The sequence below is a fragment of the Benincasa hispida genome, chromosome 4 (genome assembly GCF_009727055.1).
Source record: "Benincasa hispida cultivar B227 chromosome 4, ASM972705v1, whole genome shotgun sequence".
Lineage (NCBI taxonomy): Eukaryota > Viridiplantae > Streptophyta > Magnoliopsida > Cucurbitales > Cucurbitaceae > Benincasa > Benincasa hispida.
Window position 1 is genome coordinate 12,789,957 of NC_052352.1, and position 15,350 is coordinate 12,805,306.

General features: G+C 36.7%; 3 protein-coding genes across 4 annotated transcripts; 2 read left to right on the top strand and 1 right to left on the bottom strand.

Moving 5' to 3' along the window:
- The first annotated feature begins 749 nt into the window (after positions 1-749).
- On the top strand, positions 750-4,537 carry LOC120075003 (calcineurin B-like protein 10). The gene is made up of 9 exons (XM_039028138.1): positions 750-1,037; positions 1,149-1,320; positions 1,446-1,528; positions 2,141-2,200; positions 3,282-3,390; positions 3,476-3,528; positions 3,669-3,749; positions 3,822-3,934; positions 4,049-4,537. Exons 1-9 carry the CDS (start codon positions 1,026-1,028, stop codon positions 4,101-4,103), a joined length of 738 nt encoding a protein of 245 aa, XP_038884066.1. The 5' UTR covers positions 750-1,025; the 3' UTR covers positions 4,104-4,537.
- A 1,398-nt stretch (positions 4,538-5,935) lies between these two features.
- Positions 5,936-8,659, top strand: LOC120076729. Of its 2 annotated transcripts, none has more exons than XM_039030625.1 (6): positions 5,936-6,182; positions 6,773-6,831; positions 6,899-6,948; positions 7,058-7,549; positions 7,647-7,737; positions 8,203-8,659. In XM_039030625.1, exons 1-6 carry the CDS (start codon positions 6,041-6,043, stop codon positions 8,287-8,289), a joined length of 921 nt encoding a protein of 306 aa, XP_038886553.1. In that variant the 5' UTR covers positions 5,936-6,040; the 3' UTR covers positions 8,290-8,659. The 2 variants fall into 2 exon arrangements, with proteins under 2 accessions (XP_038886553.1, XP_038886554.1); XM_039030626.1 differs by having other exon boundaries at positions 6,045-6,182; positions 6,780-6,831.
- On the bottom strand, positions 8,617-14,999 carry LOC120076727 (glycine dehydrogenase (decarboxylating), mitochondrial). Its single transcript, XM_039030624.1, has 15 exons — positions 13,616-14,999; positions 13,266-13,511; positions 13,108-13,185; positions 12,935-13,035; positions 12,659-12,854; positions 12,412-12,537; positions 10,595-10,780; positions 10,380-10,493; positions 10,079-10,231; positions 9,791-9,979; positions 9,575-9,652; positions 9,378-9,503; positions 9,189-9,287; positions 8,980-9,097; positions 8,617-8,898 (listed from the first exon to the last, which is right to left on the bottom strand). The coding sequence occupies exons 1-15, from the start codon at positions 14,852-14,854 to the stop codon at positions 8,804-8,806; spliced, it is 3,144 nt and encodes a 1,047-aa protein (XP_038886552.1). The 5' UTR covers positions 14,855-14,999; the 3' UTR covers positions 8,617-8,803.
- Between the last annotated feature and the right edge of the window lie 351 nt (positions 15,000-15,350).

Here is a 15,350-nt window from a genome sequence, read left to right on the forward strand (position 1 = left end):
ATTTATGTAGGAAAGAAATTCGATCTTCTTATGACAACAACGATAGATTTGTTTGAAGAATGTGACTGGCAAAATAAGGGAAATGTGCACATCGATATGATGATTGTTACATATTTTGGTGCCTAAGTCAAAGAATGGAATAGTGTAAAAGTTATAGAATTCAAGCACAAGAATGAACTTATTTATCCCAGGGTTACAATGATGTATTTATAGAAGTAGATAACTTGATAACCTTTCAGTTTATTGGGTTAAGACAAGCGAGAGACATGTACCATTGGACATTTTGCTAGGTTTGATCCCGACCACATTCTTCTAAAGCTATTTTAGTCTTACGGTGCTATTTCAACCCAAAATTTACTATTTTCTTCGCCATGCCACTTCTTTCTTGGTTCATGTTGATTCGAATATGTGTCTTTTGATTCATAATTTTTTTTTTTTTTAATGAAAAACCATGGTAAGAACGAAGAACTACTTATTGTTTTTTGGGCATTGACGTGCCAAACTGGATCTCTTCTGCTCTTCTCTTAGTGAGGAGAGTGGGTTTATGAAGTTCCTTTCTTTAAAAAAAAAATAAATAAATAAATACGGGAAAAGAGACAAAGAAAGAACTAGTTTAAATTAAAGCTATAAAATATTAATCATGTTAAAAAAAAGTCACTTTTTCTGTAACCACAAATTTTATTTAGTCAAAACTAGCAAAATTCTGAAAAAATAGCATTTTCCAAACAAAACGTATACGTACCTAGTTTTTCCGGGACAGAATTAGCTGTGGCATCTGCATTGGCATTCACATCACATCTACGAGGACGGACCCACAAGTTTGTATGATGAGAATCGTCCTTGTGCGTTTGTAAAAGAAGTGGAGCATTCATATCCAGATTGATTCCCTACCTATATGGCACTTAATTTGAGAGAGATGGGGAAAATCACGCTCCGATCTCTGTTTTCAGAAGGAGGACATGGAGGAAGGAGATGATGGTGGTTAAGCTTTCGTAACTTGTTTTGGAGATTGAGTACCCACGGCCATGGATTTATCGGTAAATCCTCCATGCTTTCAGCTATTTCATCGACAGATTTGAAGCTTGCATTTCACTCAAATTTAACATGAAATTGAGTTTTGGGTTGCTTCTATTTTTGTTGTTCAACAGGGCTCAAGTTTTTTCACGGCGAGTGAACGGATCTGTGCGGCATTCATACCACTCATTGCGGTCGTAGAGGCCTTGATTTTAGCGATAACCAGGTGCTTCGATTGTTCCCCTGAGAGTCAGAAGGGTCTCCGCCGCTACGGTGAACTTTCCCGGCTTGCTAGTGAAACCAGATGTAAGAGTTTCTCTCGATGTTCATTTGGGCTTTCTTTTTAATTCTCAGATTTGCTGGAATTATTTGATTTCTTGTTTGGACTCTGAAAGGGGTTTTAAATTTTAGCTATGGTGTGCGTGATGCAGTTTCTATCAATGAAGTGGAAGCGTTGTATGAGCTTTTCAAGAAGTTGAGTAGTTCGATTATTGATGATGGATTGATTCACAAGGTAGGGGTATGAGGTGGCTTCTTCTTCTGATTTCCTCTTATATTCTGTAGTTTCTTTTGACTTATTTGAGAAGCTTCCTGCTCTATCTGGGCTTATTTCAATGCATATACCTGCAGTATTCTTCCATCCGCCCCACTTGGGGTGTTTAGGGCTCTGAATTAGTTATCACGTCTTAGGTTAATATGTTGGAGTTTTGAAAACCATGTTTAGGTTGCAGAGTTGTTGGATGAAGTTTTTCGATAAATGTGTAATATAAAGAAAAAGTAGAAGATGGAGTTCATTGGTTAATGCACAACAGTAACACTATTGAAGTGGAGTTATTTAATACCAACTTTTGAAGTTGGTGGACCAAACACCCCCTAAAGTTGTTGAACATATCATATAAGTGCAATGGATGTGCAAGGTTTATCTTAAAACTAATTGGCAATGAGAGGAGTATTATTAAGATTGTGAAGTCCTTGGATTTTTTCCTATGGAGGGTCATGACCAACATTTATGTATGTACAAACGTTTGTATTTTGTTTCTATCTCATGTTCACTGGATAGGGAACTTGTTGCCAATTAGAATGATAACCATCTTGGATTCTGACTACGTCTGGCTTCATGCTGTAGGAGGAGCTTCAATTGGCACTTCTCAGAAGTCCGTACGGCGAGAACCTCTTTCTGGACCGGGTAATGCAATAAAATCAATTTATGAAAGCCACTTTTCCTCATTAAGTTTATTTGCACAATGGCATGGGCACGAGACACATATTAAAGGGTAAAATACCGAATGAAAATCAAATCCTAACTTGCCTGATTTGTTAGATTCAATGCTTCATGAGCATGAGTGAATATAGAAATATGTTGACCGTCCGAGGGGATGTTCATAGCTGAATACAAGTCACTGTCATCATCAACATATTTATTTTGTTTGATGTTTGTCACCATTTCCGTTAAGGTTTTCAATCTTCATATTTCATGACAAATTTTTACTAGAGAATGTAAATATATTCGATTATTTCTCATATGTGACCTACTGCTATTTTATGTGAGGTTCAGTTGTATTCATATGGCATTAGAGAGGCATAGGAAAAAAACAAATTGAGCAAAAGCTATTTACAGAAGTTGCTAACTAGTTTGAAGCTTGCAGCATTTCTTGTAAGTGTTAGGAAGCTTCAAAACATTTTTTTTGAAAAAAAATTAAAAAATGAAAAAGTCCATTATGAGAAACAATGCTTCTTATTAAAGTAATTTATGAATATGACAACTTTATGTTATAGTGACCAAGTATCATTTAGTTAATATGACCCCAGAAAAGGTGTCTTTAATGTTCTTAGTAACTGATGCCTTATCTTTTTTCCTTTACTGTTTGAAGAACAGCTGTATGATAATTTGACAGAAAGTATAGTGGCAGTATTGATACTTCTATGTAATTTATGATGCTAACACTTTCAAAAAAATTTCAAAATTCTTAAACTCAGGTAATTTCAATGAAATCTTTCCATTTCTTATTTGATTAGGTTCAAACTCTCTACATTTCTCTCTCTAAAGAGTAAATTGAACATATAAAATTACCATGTCTTGGATCAGAGTTTCTAAACATATTTAAACAATTTATAGTTTCTCTTCTATCCGCCAAATTAAAGGGGGGGAAAGTTTTATGGGTCAAAAGGGTTTTTAATGGCCAATTGGATTGACCATGTCATTTTCTTGATCTCTAAGTCTCTGCGTTTTTACTTAATCACTTGACATTTCACTACTTTGTTCTTAGGTTTTTGATCTTTTTGATGAAAAGAGAAATGGAGTGATTGAGTTTGATGAATTTGTCCATGCTCTTAGCATCTTCCATCCCCATGCACCTATGGAGGAGAAAAGTGATTGTAAGTGTAGAAGAAAATGTCTGTCTGGTCTGGTTTTACCATCTTGTATATATATTGATCTTTGCTTATGTATGATTTCTTGTAGTTGTGTTTAAGCTATATGATTTGACGCAAACTGGGTTCATCGAACGCGAAGAAGTGAGTATTATTTGCATAGTTTTGCTTTATTATTGTTGGTCAAACTGATTGGTAAGGCAGGTTTCGAGGGGTAGAAGATAGTTGTTATGTTGGAGATATCATCTGGGCTTCTTGCTAACTAGGAATTTTGCTGGATTCAGGTTAAGCAAATGGTTATTGCAATCTTAATGGAATCTGACATGTGGTTACCAGACAATCTTCTCGAAGCAATCCTTGACAAGGTGTGGGTTGCAACGCGCTGCTTTATTTCTTTACGAGCTTTTTGAAGTTTCTGATGCCTGTAGTTCTGGCAGACATTTGCCGATGCCGATGCTGATAAGGATGGAAGAATCAGCAAGGAAGAATGGAAGGTTTTTGTGAGGAAACATCCATCTCTCTTGAAGAATATGACTCTTCCTTATTTAAAGTAAGCAATATGACTCTGCCTCTAAAACATATTATCCTCAAGTTATCAGCTCTTTTTATGGTAAAAAGAAAGAGAACCTAATCATGTTTTGTTTAATGCCGTTCAATCATACAGAGACATAACGACAGTGTTTCCGAGTTTCGTTTTCAACACTGAGGTTGAAGATTAGGAAATTTCACCACATTGATGTCAAGAGATCCGCTTTTGCTACATCGAATGGAAATTGCTGGAATTTCCTTTATGAGAAGGTTCGAATTGTGGCTGGCTGATGTTGAAAGAATGACCAGTTTGAAATGAGGAAGCATCCATTCTTCGAGTTGAAGAAAGATCAACGTGGAGGTGTAGCTCGGGCTAAAACACTTCGGTTATTCCATCTATGCATGATCCAGATTATTGGAAGAGTGCATTGTAAATTGTACGTTAGTTAAGAGTTACATTTTTCCTGGTTTTGTGTATTTGTTATTGCCAGCATTCTACCATTATTATTCCTTTTCATGAGGGGTGGTTAATTTTCTTGAACAGGAATACCAAGCTTCGATTCTTGGTCCGCACCAAGTTTGTTGATGCCCCCTAAAATAGATGTAGTTGAATCTGCACTTTGAATGTGTTTCTGAATTTGACATTTACATCTCTTTTTTCTCTTTTTTGACCAAAGAGAAACATTTTAATACTGTTGATTAATTACTAGTTCTAACAAAATTTTGGTCCTCCTTGGGCCTAGATTTTTTTAGTGTATTTTCAAAAGGATAAAGTGCGTTTTTTGGTCTCTGAACTTGAGATCAGATTATTATTTGGTCCCTATTTAAAAAAATGACAATTTAGTCAATTACCAAAAAAAAAAAATCGTTTGAAAAGATTATGTGGCGGCACATCAATTTTAATGTTTGTGTTTCCACTAATTCATCACAATATCTAAGTTATAGACAAAAATGGTTTGGCCCATAAAAGCACAGCAAGTTTTGTCTCTTTTCCCAGAAAGGTGAAGAAAATAGACATCTAATTCATATTCTAACCCGAAATTTCATTCAAGGGGATGTTATAGAGTGAGAAAGGAGGCCAAAAGGGAGCAAGAAATTCTAGAGAAACAAATTCATTCCATTTCCACTAGAGAAAAAGTTTTGACATTGCATTAAAGGGTGTTGTTCTTATTTGAGAGAAAGAAGAGAATTGAGGAAGATCACTTCTCGATATAAATACTAATGCTACATGCTAATAATAACTTAGTTGATAACAAATTCTCCCAACTTAACTCAAGGAAAATAGCATTTAATTCTAAATATGGGCACTAATAACTTTCCTAGAAACTACACTTTACATATGGTCTTCTCCAGCATCTAAAGTGTGAATGAGCTTCTTATAATGCTTGCATGCATACTTCTCTCTTCCACCTTCTCCCTTTTGCATTCTGACTATCAGGGCTTCCTCAATACTTCCTTCCTGCTTCATCAACCACCTTTGCTCCTATGTTTGCAAAGCACTAACTAGTTCGATCACTTTGAGTTGAGAAAGGTCCTTGGTATTTTCTAAGGAAACGATAGTTGTTTCATACTTCTCAGCCACTGAGACCATAATCTTTTAAACCAATCTATTGTCAGATACATCAGTTCCCAATGCTATTGCCTTATTGGCAATTTCAATTAACTTGTGTGAGTACTCTTTAATAGACTAAGAATCCTTCATCTGGATCCTCTCGAATTCTCTCACCAAGTTCAACACTTTCATGTCTTTAATCCTTTCATTAGAGTTACTAACAAAGGGAATAAAGGAGAAATGTAGGAGAAGAAAAGAGAGGAAATTATCGAATAATCCTTATATTGGGGAATTAATTTTAAGTTAAAGAGACTCATCTACCAATTTTTGAAATTGATGGACCAAATCAAAAAATATTTTCAAATTCTAGAATCAAAATTGTATTAAAAGAAATTTATTTGAGAGCTGCCACCTGCCATTCCTTAAAATAAATAAATAATGTTATACCTATATAAATTTTTTCCCCTTTATTTGGCGTCACGTTCCAATTCCAAATTTCCAAGTGTACTGCCTCCGCGTTCTCTCTAAGCTTCTCATCTCTTCTGCGCCCTTTCCAGTCGGGTTTCTTTTGCAGCAATGGCAGATAAACCCAGTCGAGCTCTGGTTATTTTCGGTGATGGGTTGGCTCGCTCTGTCGATCAATCTCACATCCATCTACATGCCCTCGCATCCCTATCTTCTTGTGGGTTTTTGTCGCTTCCCAATGCTCCTCCTTCAGGTTCTATCACAGCCTCTCGCTTGCTTATGCTTTTCTTCTTTCTTTTCGTCCTACCGTCTCTTATTATTTTAATTTTCTGTAGTTCCTTAGCAACCAAGATAATTAATCGTCCTTCATTACCTTGTGCCAAAGAAAATGTTACTTGGGAAGCCATTTTCATTGAATTCGATGCTAGATTTTGATCGCCATTGGTTAATTTTCGACCCATTATGGAGGAGATTTCGTTTTTGAAGATTGGGGCTATATGTTTCATGACCCAACTCTAGTTAAATGATGCCAATTCTGGGTTGAATATGATATTTTCTTCTTTTGTTCATGTCTTCCATGTTTTTCTCAAGCTTATGCTGTCATTTCAGTGAATATGAAGTAAGGGAAATGATGGTTGGAGGGTAATTTTGTTAAGAAACCTTGTTATTAGGCCTTTTTTTCCCTTCCTGTATTGTTAAAGCTTTGTGTTATTGATCAAAACATTAAACTTGAGTAAACTCAATAGATCATTAATATCGAAACTCGTTTTACGGGGTACTGAAAGGAACTTGTTGGCCTTCCCTTATAACCTACCTGGAATTGGGGTTTATTTGATGTTTTAGATTGCAGAGAGGAAAAGCGGATGATTCGAGAGCTTGCACTTCTATTTGACGTCAACAAGGTATGATATTTTTGCTCCGAGTGTCAAGGACTAATTTTAAAACGAAAGATAATATTTGGTTTCTCAGAGTGGGGACGGTTGCGAAGGAATTAGTCAGAGAAAGTCCATACCTGAAAGGTAGTTTATCTTTCTGTTATCTGTTTAGTTGATGTCATGAGTAGGATAAATTTCTGTGGTTGGTTTATGAACAAATTGGCTGGTGGTTTTGTGTTGCTTGCTACTTTAGGTTCATGGGAATGAGAGCTGCATTACTGACAAATAATTCAAGTGTGCAATATTTGGGCTCTGAACTTGGCATCTCTTCGTTGCGACTGGATGAGTTGATGCAAATGAACCATCTTGGGTTGCCACCGGTTGACTTTCTGGCCTCTGAATTGCTGAAGAAGCTTGGCTTTCAAGATGGGAAAATACAGGATACAAGTGAGTTTGATTTATTGTTTGTGCATATAGGAGTTGGTGACGAAGACAAAACAGCTTCGGATGAAATGAAATTTATTGATGCTTTGGTTGGTGATATATTGGAAAAGACTCGGCCTGGTTCAGAAATTGGTTCCCGTTTGCACTTGTCCCTTCTGATGAGCTATGGACATGTCTTTAAGGATGATGAAAGCAGCTTGTCTGTTTTGACTTCCAAAGGTGTGCAAAATTCTGATTTGTCAGTGCTCTTTCCTCGTCAAAGTTACACGATGATGGGGGAGGTCCTGCGGACTGATGTTCGGTGAGCCAAAATCTATGGTTTTTCTTTGGATTGATGTTTTTTCAAAATTTCACTGTCTGATATCCCTTGTATTATCTAATATCTTGTCATGGACAAGGCACCATTCACCCATGTTAGCTGCTCAGTGGCAATACGGAGTAACCCGCAAAGATAAAGCAGAATCATTTTCTTTCAAGGAGTTTAAAGAGGTAAAGTTCAATTTTTTTATCCTATTGCTTCCACGCCTTCCATTGTCTCATGCATCCATCCGTGGAAATTTGTGTCATTTTGGTTGGTCTTCAAAATACTGAAGCTTTGCTCCCGTAGGCAAATAGGATGGTCTTATTCTTGATAAGTTCTACTTCTAACATGATTACAAATGTTTATGTTGTATTATCATCCTAAATGCTGGAATTACATGGAGATTCAATCATCTTACATCGCTATTATGTTGCTTGCATATGTTTATTCTCTTTAATTAATAAGAACTTTTATGATTGCTCATGTCCTGTATTTCTTTTTTTTTTTCCTTTCCCCGAGTTCCTCATGTCATGATGTTATTAAAAATGTAAAGCTTGTACTCTTCAAATCTGGCTTTCCTGGCCTGTGCTTGAGTGGGTGAATCTTTGATATGACGGTTTCAGACATTTATTAGTGAATCCTTTCTTTTTCAGCAAGGTTGCAACCTAGTAATACCAGCCGACAGATTTATACATGAGGTGGCATTTAAGCTTTGGAAGGCCCCCAAGTATGGAGCTTGAGATGCACAACCCCTCAAGACTATTTTCAAAATGAGAATAAGTCCCTAAGCACAAGTGTTGCTTGGGGGAGTACATTGCCAGAAGCACTTTTAAGTAACTTTTAAGTATTCTAAATACTCGAGCTTATAATTTGATGCTTGAGAAAAGCAAATCTTTGAGCGCTGCAATTTTTGTAGATCGGCTTCTGTTTATAAGAATTGCATTGTAATGAACTTCAGTTTCAATTTGGAAATTATTGCAAATGCATTTTGCTTTTCAAGATGAAAGATTCATCTATTAAAGAAAGGAGAACAGGAAGAGAAAAAAAAGAGGGAGCTAAGACAACAATTACTACAATGAAGTTGCAATCAGCAACAAGTGTTATATTGCAGCAACTTGTAATTTTCAACATATCAGGAAAGTGAAAATGACAAATATGAATATTGGTAATGTATGTACAGTGAAACTAGAGGGGTGAAACAGAGAGAAGATAATATCATTGAGAATTTTGCAGGAAGGTGAAGTGAATAGGAAACTAAGCAGTGGCTGCTTCTGCTTCCTCGACAACCTGGTTCACTGGCTGTAGGGTGCAAATCAGGTTGCGATCACCATACACATTGTCAACACGTCCTGAAACCACCCCAAAATTTCATTAGGAGAGTTAATGTCAACATAAATCAGGCAGTGAAATTAGAACTTGCTTGTATGTACCTGTCGATGGCCAGAACTTGGAAGCCCTGAGCCAGGAAGCTGGAAAAGCTGCATATTCCCTAGTGTATGGCTTTGTCCATGCGTCTCCCATCAGCAAAGATGGTGGATGAGGTGCACCCTGCATTAGTGTGTAGGCAAAGATAATCCTTGTGAAGGTCTATTAGATGAAAAATGGTGAAGTTATTAAACTCTGGTGAAGAGGACCTCACCTTTAGGACATTGTTGTTGATATCAGCTTTTCCTTTCTCAATCTGGGCGATTTCTTCTCTGATTGAAATAAGGGCGTCACAGAACCTATCCAACTCCGCCTGCAAAATGTGTTTGTATTTACTTGGCAGGAAGTGTGAAGAAAAAAGATGTTAGGGTCGAGCTAGAGCATATGTGAAAAGGAGGGGTACCTTGCTTTCACTTTCTGTGGGTTCGATCATGAGTGTGCCCGGGACAGGCCATGACATGGTGGGTGCATGGAAACCATAATCCATTAGACGTTTAGCAACATCTTCAGGTTCTATTCCAGCAGTTTGCTGCCACAATGTACAAAAATGAGCACCAACAGTTGGAAATAACATCATAAACTTTTAAAGCAAGAAATTACCTTGAAGCCTCTCAAGTCAATGATGAATTCATGGGCAACCGTTCCATTGACACCACGGAAGAGAACAGGGTAATGGTTCTGCAGTTTTCAAAGCAAATATAAAGATCCACGAGAATGAGAGCTAGAAGGAAGAAAAGTGCAGAATCAGGCATCTATTCTGAACCGTATACAACGAATATCCAAGGGGTGAAAGGAGCAAGCATAAGAATCAGGAACCTCTAAACGTTTGGCCATGTAGTTCGCGTTCAGAATGGCGATTTTAGATGCATTGGTTAGACCCTCGGACCCCATCATGGCTATGTAAGTGTATGATATTGGCAGAATAAGAGCAGACCCCCATGGTGCAGCAGCAATGGTACCAAGAGGCTGTGCTTTGTCAGGAGCAGGAATTCCTCCCGTAGGTACCTTAAGAATTCAAATTGACAAATACCGGATTAAAACTAATGCCATAGTTGTCTTTTGGAATAAATATAGCAATCCTATTCAAGTAAGATCTATTTTTACCACAGGATGTGAAGGCAAAAATGGTGCTAAGTGCTTCTTGACACCAATAGGGCCCATGCCAGGGCCACCTCCTCCATGTGGAATGCAAAATGTTTTGTGGAGATTGAGATGGCAAACATCAGCTCCAATCCAACCTGGGCTTGTTAAACCCACCTGAAGACATCAAAAATCTACTGTGAATGTTGAGTTCATATACTACCAAAATGAACGTGCGTACAACTTTACTCAAACATGATTTGTTTTATAGATTGTACAACTGCATCTTTGAGTTTTAAAGATTGAGAAAAGACATCATACATACCTGCGCATTCATGTTGGCTCCGTCCATGTAGACTTGACCTCCATTCTCATGAATGATCTTACAAATCTCATCAATGCCTTCTTCATACACTCCATGAGTGGAAGGATATGTAACCTAGCATCATTTCAAGCAAATAAACTCACATTACAGTCAACTTTTAGCTCCTCTAGTTCTAGTTCTCTCCAAGTATCAAATAAGGCTATATCCGGTCTAACCATGAGTGCAGAGAGATTGTCCTTGTTGGCTTCTGCAGCCTTCTTCAGCTCTGCAATGTTGATGTTTCCCTTTGAATCGGTTCCAACAGATACGATCTTCATTCCACACATGGCTGCACTTGCAGGGTTCGTCCCGTGTGCTGAGAGCGGAATGATGCACACGTTGCGGTGGTGGTCTCCCCTTGCCTGCAAAATTTTGAGTTAGTTGATCATTTGCCAATAACCTTTGTAAAATATGCTAGAGTGAATTTTAAGGGAATTTAGGAATCACTTTTTATGTTTGGTAATGATTTAATTTTGTTTCCCCTCAATTACTTTATTATAGTTTTACCTATTTTCAAGAAAATCAAATTTTACAAACAAAAACAAAATTTTTGAAAACTATATTTATTTTTTCAATACTTAACATGATGGTTATCTTAACTAATTAGATTTTTTGTTTTTAATTTTCGGAAAAGATATATCTATATTATATATATATTGAAAAAAATACAAATTAGAAAATTCTCCCTTACATTCACCCCCACGTAGGCCACTCATGTTTACACCCTCATCTCCAACTTTCCTGTAATTCTCAACCTTTTATCTTCTCAAAATCACAAAATTTCTCTCCAAATTTACTAAATCTCGTTTAGTAATATTTTGTCTTTTGTTTTTAAAATTAAACTTATAAACACTACTTACACCTCCAAATTTCTTCATTTGATATCTCTTTTTATTTAATAGTTTAAAAAATCAAGACAAATTTTGAAGGAAAAAAAGGAACTTTTAAAAAGTTGTTTTTATTTTAAAATTTTGACTAAAAATTAAACCATTGTGCTTAGGAAAAGATGTAAATCATTGTAAGAAATAAGAAGAAAATAAACTTAATTAAAAAAAAAATGAAATTGTTACCAAATAAAACATTAATTTTTTCACTTTTGAGTACTACAAATGTGGGGATGAAGTTGAACATCCAACATCGAAAGAAAATTAATTATTGAATTGTATGATTAACTTCGTATACTATGATTAGATTTATTTTATTTTTAGAGAGATGAATTTCGTTAATGATCAATTTTAGTGCATGGCCTTTAGGAAAATATTGCAAAAACAGTATTTGAGCTCATCAGACTGTTAGTTGACCCAAGGTTGACTTACGATATGGGCAAGAGACCCACAGTTTTCGAAGGCCTTGCTTATTTTATAGAATATTTATACCGATATTTTTTCCCTGTTTCTTTAGTAGCCAATATTATCTCTTTTTTTCTTTTTCTTTTTTCTTTTTTCTTTTTTTTTTTTTTTTGAGAAAAGCCGATATTATCTATTTCTTTTAGATTATAATTATACTTTAATCAAATATTTAATTAATTCTTGAATTTTGTAATAGCAACAGAAACTTGGCTTAAATTAATTTATTTTCGGACATATTTTCTAAATTATAATATAAATTAATCATTACGGTAGCTTTTCTCGAAAAAAAAACCTATAATATATTAATGGGACTTTAAAGTTCTCTTACTTTCTTTACCTTCCTTTATTTTTATTTTTTACAACGAATATCTTTAAAATTTTCTTAACATCCCATCATCCATCCATTTTTTTATTAATTAAGTTATACAAAGTTTAACTTTATGGTTAATAATATAATGCACATATTTCTTACTAAAACATAATTAAAAAAATTTATGACTTTAAGTTTTCAATTAGATTAGTTACGTTAGCTGCCTATATTAAGATTAAAAGTGGAGTAAAAAAAAAAACTTGAAGATTATATATATATTTATAAATTTTTTGTAAATAAAAAAAAATCCAAAAATAAGTAGCAAAGAAGGTACCATATGGTAAGCACGGATAACCATGAGGCCAGCATATTCTCCAGCCGCACCAGCATTTGGTTGCAATGAGAATGAATCAAACCCAGTTATTGAACATAATAAGTCTCCCAAATCATTGAACATTTCCTGCACAATCCAATTCCAAACAACACATCAATTTGTTTTTCGACACGAACAAGGTGTTCCTTTCGTCCCTTTCGAGCAATCATGTACTCACACCCGAACAAAAACATAAGGGCCAACTTACCTGGTACCCCTGAGACTGCTCAATAGGAGCAAAAGGGTGAAGGTTGGTGAAACCGGGCCATGTTACGGGCATCATTTCTGTCGTTGCATTCAGCTTCATCGTGCAAGACCCCAACGGAATCATACTGTGGCAAAGTGAAAGGTCCTTCGATTGCAGCCTCTGGAGGTACCTCAGTAATTCATGCTCTGTATGGTACCTGATGCAAAGCAGAAAATTTTAGTCATGGAATTAAACTTCCTATTGCTTTCTTTTACTACAGGAGTTTATGATGCATACGTGTTGAAGATCGGGTGAGTTAGGTACGGGCTCTCCCTCACTAGCCCCGAAGGAATCACACTCTCGACCTCGGGAGCAAGAGATGCGGCAGTAAATGGAACCTATACAACAAGAAAATATTGTCACACATGAAAAATGATATCAACATATCTATATACAATTCAAATACTTACTGGCTTTCCACCAGAGAAAACTGAAAAAAGATCATCAACATCTTCCAAGGTTGTGGTTTCATCGAAAGCAACAGTGATCTGCAATCCATTGACAGCTAATCACACGATGTAAAATATTTTCGTTAAATATTCAATGCAAACCATAGAATTCTGGTTACCGTGTTCTTGTCGACGATTCGCAGATTAATACTGCTCTTGTAAGCAGCATCTGCAATTACATTTGCATCACCAACCTTAACCTTTACAGTGTCAAAAAAGGGAAGACCTTGCACTTCTGCTGTGCCTAGTTTCTTCAATCCAACAGCAAAGGCACCAGCAAGGCCATGAACTCTATCCGCAATCGCCTTGAGGCCTTTCGGTCCATGGTACACGGCATACATCGCAGCCATGTTCGCCAGCAATGCCTAAATAAAGGAACACATATTCGAAGCAAAGCCAACTCAATATAATATACATATTTACTAAACTATGCATCAGAAAATCGTCCTATGAATTATAATCTTCATACCTGAGCAGTACAAATGTTGCTTGTAGCCTTGTCCCTCCTGATATGTTGCTCTCTCGTCTGCATCGCCATACGCAAGGCAGGTTTACCCGATGAATCGACACTAACACCGATGATTCTTCCTGGCATCATCCTCTTATATTCTTGAGAGGTGGCCAAAAAAGCAGCATGAGGACCTCCGTACCCCATTGGAACACCAAACCTTTGTGCAGATCCAACCACAATATCAGCCCCCAATTCACCTGGTGGCTTTAACACCGTCAATGCCAAAAGATCAGTCGCCATCACAACCTTAACTCCATTAGCATGGGCGTTCTTAATAAACTCCCCATAGTCCAACACCTCCCCTTCAGTGCCAGGATATTGAACAAGAACACCACAAACATCACCTGATTTATAATCAATATCCTTAAGATCAGCAGTCACTACTTTAAGATCAAAACCCGCTGCACGAGTAATGCAAATATCAATCGTTTGCGGGTGGCAATTATTCGAAATAACAAACGTTTTCTTCTTCCCCTTGAGGATATTATTACACATTGCCATAGCTTCAGCAGCAGCAGTCCCTTCATCAAGCAATGAAGCATTGGACATGGGAAGACCAGTGAGATCTGTGATTAAAGTTTGATAATTAAGCAAAGATTCAAGACGACCTTGTGAAATCTCAGCTTGATATGGCGTGTATTGAGTATACCAAGCAGGATTCTCCATTATATTCCTCAAAATTACAGGAGGAACAAAGGTGTTATAATACCCCATCCCAATATAAGACTTAAAAATCTTGTTCTTAGCAGCCAAATTCTGCATATGTTCAATCATTTGGCTCTCCGTTAACCCTTCATCAAACTTAGAGAATTTCATCGATTGAAGCCTAATCGATTTAGGAACAGTGGCATCGACAAGCGAATCGAGGCTATCAAATCCACAAACCTCTGCCATTTTGCTCTGTTCCTCGGGGGTAGCAGAGTTATGGCGACGGGGGAAAGTGTCGCTAGGTTTCAAAGCCTCGACGGAAATCGAACGAGACCCGATTCCGATTCCATTCCGATGAAGAAATGAATCCGATCTTGCGCCTCTAGACAAGAAGGAATTAGAAGAACATGAAGAGACGTACCTGGAAGGCGTAAAGGAAACAGGGGAGGAATTGAAGAACGGAGGATCGATTTGACGGTGGTGGCTCGACGCAGAAACAAGGCGCCTCAACGCCGCCTTGTTCGCCGCCAACCGCCGTGCCCGTTCCATAATGAGAAAAAAAGGAAGAGAAAGAGAGAACCCAAATGGGGATTTGTTGAAAATGAAAATGGGGGATTGCCCTTTTGCTTAAAAGCTTAAATTTTTAATGGCTGTGGCTGTAGGATTACACCATGGGAGGATAATATAGCGAAAGTTCACTCTTTTCCAGAAACAAGAAAAAAGAAAAAAAAAAAATTATATATATATATATATTGATATTAATACAAAATTGGGTCCTTTTGTTGCAAGAGGAAGCTATTTTTTATGGTTATTTTATTTTAATTAAATAAAAAAAAAGGAATAAATTGGGAAAAAACAAAGTGAAGAAAAAAAATAAAAAACAGAGGAAAATATGAGAGGATGAGATATGGTGGAGATGGTAAGTGGTTGGTGACGGCGCACCTAGGTTTGAAAAGGACAAGGCCATTTTTTATTAGAAGGAACCACAGCCAACCAACTCCCAAACAAGATCTTGCTCATGAATGAATGGAAGCAAATGATTTGA

Coding starts and splice junctions, on each gene's coding strand:
- LOC120076727 (XM_039030624.1), bottom strand. CDS start 14,854: ATGGAACGGGCACGGCGGTTGGCGGCGAACAAGGCGGCGTTGAGGCGC. Junction 9,980..10,078: donor TTTTGCCTTCACATCCTGTG/GTAAAAATAGAT, acceptor TGAATTCTTAAG/GTACCTACGGGAGGAATTCC. Junction 8,899..8,979: donor CAAGTTCTGGCCATCGACAG/GTACATACAAGC, acceptor GGGTGGTTTCAG/GACGTGTTGACAATGTGTAT.
- LOC120075003 (XM_039028138.1), top strand. Junction 3,529..3,668: donor GGTTCATCGAACGCGAAGAA/GTGAGTATTATT, acceptor TGCTGGATTCAG/GTTAAGCAAATGGTTATTGC. Junction 3,935..4,048: donor ATGACTCTTCCTTATTTAAA/GTAAGCAATATG, acceptor TCAATCATACAG/AGACATAACGACAGTGTTTC.
- LOC120076729 (XM_039030625.1), top strand. CDS start 6,041: ATGGCAGATAAACCCAGTCGAGCTCTGGTTATTTTCGGTGATGGGTTG. Junction 6,183..6,772: donor TCCCAATGCTCCTCCTTCAG/GTTCTATCACAG, acceptor TTGATGTTTTAG/ATTGCAGAGAGGAAAAGCGG. Junction 6,832..6,898: donor TTCTATTTGACGTCAACAAG/GTATGATATTTT, acceptor TTGGTTTCTCAG/AGTGGGGACGGTTGCGAAGG.